The sequence below is a fragment of the Salmo trutta genome, chromosome 30, assembly GCF_901001165.1.
Source record: "Salmo trutta chromosome 30, fSalTru1.1, whole genome shotgun sequence".
Taxonomy (NCBI): domain Eukaryota; kingdom Metazoa; phylum Chordata; class Actinopteri; order Salmoniformes; family Salmonidae; genus Salmo; species Salmo trutta.
Genome location: NC_042986.1, coordinates 12927426 through 12934101, shown reverse-complemented (window position 1 = coordinate 12934101; position 6676 = coordinate 12927426). Strand labels below are relative to the sequence as shown.

The window sequence follows — 6676 nt, the reverse complement described above, 5'->3', positions numbered from 1 at the left end:
GCTAGCTAGCCAGCTAAACAATTAACCATAATCCCAACTCATACTACTAGCAATACAAACTGATTGTCATAGCTAGCCACCATGCATTCAATTCTGTAGTATGAGTCTGCAAGCTAACCAACTAGGTTTAATGTTAGCTAGCTAGCTAATTTTAGGTTATAACTTGCAATGCAAATGGGTTTCTGAGATACAAATAATATTACTACACAGATCATACATGTAACGTTAGCTAGCTAGCGAGCCAGCAAGCTAATGTACGCGAGCTAGCTAACAGTACGCTTTAGCTTGCAATGAAAATGACTTTTAACAATGTGATGAAACTTTGTTGCTCGTTGCTGAAACAAACAAGGTGTTGGGTTTGCACTTGCTTCTGTAGGCACAAAGTCAGATTCCATAGCCGCAAAGTCAGATTCCAAAGCAACAAAGTCAAAATTGGCAAAAAATTCATAAAATAAGCTTTTTGGTCTTAATTTAAGGTTAAAGTTGTTTAGCAGTGTAGTTAGGGTTAGGTTTAAATTCAAATTTTAAGAAGAAAAATTGTAGAAATGGGTGGGGTTTATGACTTTGTGGGTATATAAGCTAGTAATATAAATGATTAGCAAACAAGTATTTGGTTGCCAAGGCAACGCCCCCCACAATGCTGCAGCAGCCCACATAGAACCTCTAACCCTGGCGATTTGACTGGTAAACTCATGGGTACACTCTCAATAGATGTGGTAGAGGTCAATCGAACTCGACCAAAACAATGGAATTTCCATGGAAATGCATGGGGGGCCATGTTGGAAGGATCACGAGTTCCCCCAGCAAAATGATCCTACATTTAGGCTATTGTTTATATGTGTACTACACACTATGTTGAGGTAAAAATTGAAGTAGAATGTTTGTATGGATGTCAACCCCAACACATGTTAACGTCATCGTTACCAATCAACTGCATTACAGATAAAAACGACTTTGGCCACCACCACCGATTTCTATATGCTAGCTATGCTAACCAGCTTAAACAAACAGGAAGAAAGTATTTAGCAGTCACTTCTTCTAAACCTGAAAAGGGACGACTGCTACGTGTTATGCAGCGAAAACAGTCAAATATATCAAAATCGGACTTAAGTAACCACATTATGGGCCTGTTACAATACATAAATCATGACGGATTTGATGAATGTGCACCAATATAGTCAATGGAACGTAATTTGAGTTGAGTTGAATCAGTTGAGTTGAATCAACAAATCACAGCACCTATTTTAGCACATACTGTAGTTCCTGCTTTATGGGTACACTCGCGTCGTTCTGACTAGGTGGAATACAGGTTAGGAGAACTTACGTAGCAGGTTAAGATAATTCATGTAGCAGGTTAGGAGAATAAGGTTAAGGTTAGGAAAAGGGTTAGGGTTAGCTAAAATGCTCAGCTAACCTGCTATGAAAAGTCACTTCCGGTCGTAGCTGTACTCCCTCTAGTCACAACCCACTCACAATGGCCGCCAGTCTACCCATTATGCCATCATTGACTTGAATGGGACTGCTCTTTCTATTCATTCTATTTCTATGGCAGCACATGCAGTCAGGAGCGGAGGAGAGGAGAAAATGTGCCTCTTATTCCATGACCGTCACAGCCCTGAGAACGTGCGCATTATAGAGATGTCTCGATCTCCACTCCCCTCGTCTTTAAACATGGTACTTGGAGGGAGGGAGCTGAGATCAGCCAGACCCCCTCCACACCTCCACTGTCAGGGCCAGAGAGAGGGAGTATGTGCGTGTGTGTTGGGGACCCAGCGTGGCAGAGATGACAGCGTAATTGTCTAACTGGAGGGAGGGAGGCTGAGAGGGCAGGCAGCGGAAGAAGACCAAAAGGACCTTGAGGCCACAATCCAATGACTGCTCTTTGTGTGTGTATAGTGTGTCCGTGCATTCCAGTTTGTGATGATTGTGTGTGTGGTCAACACAGCCGCTATGTTATTCTGTATGTGGTGTATACATAGTCTAGACATAGTATGTTAGCAGTGATTGACATCGGTAGCAGTAGATCAACAGAGAGTGCTGAGTGCTGTCTGTGTGGTTTTGTGTGTTAAAGGGGAAGTTCAGTTGAATTACCCTTACCTTGAGTTGTGGCTGAAGGCCCCATGCTGACAGAATCCACAATAATCCATAATTTACTCCTGCCGCTGGAGCATCGTTGAAATTCATGAATGTGAACAACCGAACCGACTTTAGCAGGGATTTCCATCAGTAGCAGTAGATAGACAGAGAGTGCTGACTGACTGACTGACTGACGGAGGTCTGTTCTACTTCAGTACCTTGGACAGGGCTTGGTTTACAGCCATGGTCACCTGCTGTAGTGCTGCCTGTACTGTCTTCAGCTGCTCTGAGGAGCTATTAATAAAGGCCCCATTAAACTAACACTGCGTGTGCGAGCGTGCCTGGGTTTGTATGTTAAAGGGAAAGTTCAGTTGAATTACCCTTACCTTGAGTTGTGTCTGAAGGCCCCATGCTGACAGAATCCACAATAAGCCATGACTTAGTTCTGCCACAGCCAGGAGTTCGTCAAAATTCATGAATGTAAACAGACGAACCGATGTTAGTAATGCTGCCCTGCATGCCCAAACGTCTTCAAAAACACTTCAGACTAAGTTCGGTAGCATCAATACTCGCAAAGAACATGTCCGTCTTTTCTTCCCAGTGAGAATGTCGTTGCTTTTGCAGTAATATCAGATTATTCCAATGCACTGATATTTCCATCAAGCCACCGGTGAGTTTGTTCACAGCTCTGGTAATTGATCCGTATCTGATTGCCCAATGGAATACAATATGATACAATGAAATACAATACAACTGTGGTGTCCATGTTACAGCAAACAACAGGAACAGATGTGGCTGTGAAACTACATGACGGAATGGTTCCAGTTTTGCTCGACAAAATTCCAGCGATTTATTTCAGCATTATGCACTTTAAAAAAAATCCCTGCAACCTCCACAACTACCGAACTTAGACTGAAGTGTTTTTTCAGGAAGTTTGGGCTTGCAGAGCAGCATTGCTAACATCTGTTCAGCTGTTCCTATTCATTAATTTCGACAATGCTAACTCCTGGCTGCGGCAGGACTAAATAGTGAATTATTGTGGATTCTGTCACCATGGCCCTTCAGACACATCTCAAGGTAAGGGTAATTCAACCCAAAAATAGGCCTGAACTTTACCTTTTAAGGATGTGTGCATTCCACCCCTTCAGGAATCTGAGTGATCCGACACAAAGCAGTGGCAAGGCTGTGAATGAAAGGCTAGTGGAAGAAGAGAGGGAGGAGAGGAGAGGGGGAAGTGAGGGAGGAGAGGAGAGGGGGAAGCGAGGGAGGAGGGGGGTGTACTGTAGTCAACATTCAGAAGCATGCACTTCATCTAATGAGAGAGCCAAGAGGTCAGTCTTTAACTACACACAGATAATGGCTGTCTCCTGAAACCATGGCAACAATACCTCTCCACCGCCTCTCCCCCTCCTCCTTCCTACTCTCCCTCCCTTCCCTTCCTCCTCCCCCCACAGTAAAATCAATGCAGGGCTTTTTGTTAGCTTAATGACCGCTCTGGTTTGGTCTGTCTGAATGTCCTGTACCTCCACCATGAGGTGTACATACAACATCTCCCTCCCTCCCTGCCTGCCTAACTCCCTGAGTGCCTAGCTCCCTGCCTGCCTAACTCCCTGCCTGCCTAACACGCTGCCTGCCTAGCTCCCTGCCTGGCTTCCTAATTCTGTCTGCTTAGCTCCCTGCCTGCCTAACACGCTGCCTGCCTGCCTAGCTCCCTGCCTGCCTAGCTCCCTGCCTGCCTAACACGCTGCCTGCCTAGCTCCCTGCCTGCCTAGCTCCCTGCCTGCCTAGCTCCCTGCCTGCCTAACACGCTGCCTGCCTGCCTAGCTCCCTGCCTGCCTAACACGCTGCCTGCCTGCCTAGCTCCCTGCCTGCCTAACACGCTGCCTGCCTGCCTAGCTCCCTGCCTGCCTAGCTCCCTGCCTGCCTAACACGCTGCCTGCCTAGCTCCCTGCCTGGCTTCCTAATTCTCTGTCTGCTTAGCTCCCTGCCTGCCTAACACGCTGCCTGCCTAGCTCCCTGCCTGGCTTCCTACTTCTCTGTCTGCTTAGCTCCCTGCCTGCCTAACACGCTGCCTGCCTGCCTAGCTCCCTGCCTGCCTAGCTCCCTGCCTGCCTAACACGCTGCCTGGCTTCCTAATTCTCTATCTGCTTAGCTCCCTGCCTGCCTAACACGCTGCCTGCCTAGCTCCCTGCCTGCCTAACACGCCGCCTGCCTGCCTAGCTCCCTGCCTGCCTAGCTCCCTGCCTGCCTAACACGCTGCCTGCCTGCCTAGCTCCCTGCCTGCCTAGCTCCCTGCCTGCCTAACACGCTGCCTGCCTAGCTCCCTGCCTGCCTAACACGCCGCCTGCCTGCCTAGCTCCCTGCCTGCCTAACACGCTGCCTGCCTGCCTAGCTTCCTGCCTGCCTAACACGCTGCCTGCCTAACACGCTGCCTGCCTGCCTAGCTCCCTGCCTGCCTAGCTCCCTGCCTGCCTAACACGCTGCCTGCCTAGCTCCCTGCCTGGCTTCCTAATTCTCTGCCTGCCTAGCTCCCTGCCTGCCTTCCTAATTCTCTGCCTACCTGCCAAGCTTCCTGCCTGCCTGCCTCCCTGCCTTCCTCATTATCTGCCTGCCTGCCTAGCACCCTGCTTCCCTCCCTCCTTGCCTCCCTCCCTGCCTGCCTAGCTCCCTGCCTGCCTCGCTACCTACCTGCCTCGCTTCCTTCCTGCCTCGGTTCCTACCTGCCTGCCTCTCTTCCTGCTTTGTTGCCTCTCTCTCCAAAAAAAAGTCACATTAAGGATAATTTTCTTCAGCCATTATTGACGTAAAAGAGACTTGTGAAAGTGACAAACGAGGTAGCAACCCTCATCATAAATGACAGACAGATTTGTCTGTCTGTCAGTGTTTGCGACGGACAGAGATAGAGACAGAGGGAGAGACCGAGAGAGAGAAAGGGAAAGGTGGAGTGAGAGGTGAGAAGAGAACAGAGCGAGAGAAAGAGAGACGGGGTGGGAGAACTAGCCATCAGAAGGATGGCAACGTCTCGGTTGTGGTCTCTATGAGTCAGCATGGGGTTAATAGGCAGGGGGGTGTATGATACATTGTGCTGACCCTTGCACTCCTTGGTTGGTTGGCAGTGTGTGAGACTAGCATAATGAGGTGCTAGAGACATCTTACTGGCCCTTACGTTTCCCTAGATCACCTCTGTTGTTCTCTCTATGGCTTGGCTCCATACTCGACATAATGGGCAACCTGTTACGTAACCGGTTACCACCATTAGATGGTCTAGGCGCCAGGCAATCAGAAATGAATTAAGTGTTGAGGATACACTGAGCTGCTGCTGTTACAGATATACACTGAGTGTACAAAACATTAAGAACACCTTCCTAATATTGAGTTACACCCCCTTTTGCCCTCAGAATAGCCTCAGTTCGTCGGGACATGTACTCTAAAAGGTGTCGAAAGCACTCCACAAGGATGCTGGCCCATGTTGACTTTCCACAGTTGAGTTGGCTGGTGGGTGGTGGACCATTCTTGATACACACGGGAAACTGTTGAGTGTGAAAAACCCAGCAGCGTTACAGTTCTTGACACAAACCGGTGCGCCTGGCACTTAACTCTTTTTTGTCTTGCCCATTAACCCTCTGCATGGCACCCATACACAATCCAGGTCTCAATTGTCTCAAGGCTTCAAAATCCTTCCTCTACACTGATTGAAGAGGATTTAACAGGGGACAGTCATTTTCACCTGGATTCACCTGCCCAGTCTACGTCATAGTTTACATTTTACATTTACATTTTAGTCATTTAGCAGACGCTCTTATCCAGAGCGACTTACAGTAGTGAATGCATACATTTCGTAATTTTTTTTGTCAGGAAATAAGTGGGTTTTCTCCTATACATTTACACCAATCATTAACCCTTTATTAACTCTTAACTTTCCTTTGCTCTCCACCCCCCCCCTCCCCCACTCTTCTGTCCGTGTATCCAGGTGTTCTCAGAAGGATCGTTGTGAGCGTGCTGATGAGCCGTACCGTTTCGCGGCCGCTCTCGCCCAGTGTGTGAAGGCCACCGTGTACCCAGATAGCATCGCAGTGTCAGATCCCAGCATGCCGGTGAGTCTACACACACACACACACTCACACTGACACACAAAATCTCAACACACCACACTACCCCAACACACCGTCAACATCCAACTGGAGCTGGTAGGTAGGCGTTATCTGAAACCAGGTTTTTACAGAGATGGAGCTTTCTTCCAGTCTATACCACAGTTACAGTGTATTTGTAGATGAACACAGATGAATAAACATCGTCCTCTGTGTCTCATAAGTGCACTATGTGGGTGTGAGTGTGAGCATATGCTTCCCCTGCGTCCAACATTTTGGTGTGTGTGGGTGTGAACGTTTTCGTTTCTTCCAGCAGAGAACAGAGTCGTACAGTAATTCAGAAGGGCACAGCGAAACTGACAGGCAGGCCATCCGTTGTCTCATTTTTTATTCAGCTCAGGAATGCACACACTTACCCACTCTTACGGTGTGCTCTACTTGGAATGGCTGCGCAGGGGAGTACACACGCCAGTCCCTCCTGGCGAATGTCTCTGAACTGTCTTTGAGCTTTT

At 48.2% G+C, this 6676-nt stretch overlaps 1 protein-coding gene across 1 annotated transcript in view; it reads left to right on the top strand.

The window, feature by feature from the left end:
• Positions 1–5298: 5298 nt before the first annotated feature.
• The window catches only part of LOC115168862 (plexin-A2-like), a 110743-nt gene continuing 109365 nt past the window's right edge, over positions 5299–6676 (top strand). The window contains exons 1-2 of the mRNA XM_029724393.1: positions 5299–5321; positions 6047–6170. Coding sequence (XP_029580253.1) covers positions 5299–5321; positions 6047–6170 — 147 coding nt within the window. The remainder of the gene's footprint in view (positions 5322–6046; positions 6171–6676) is intronic.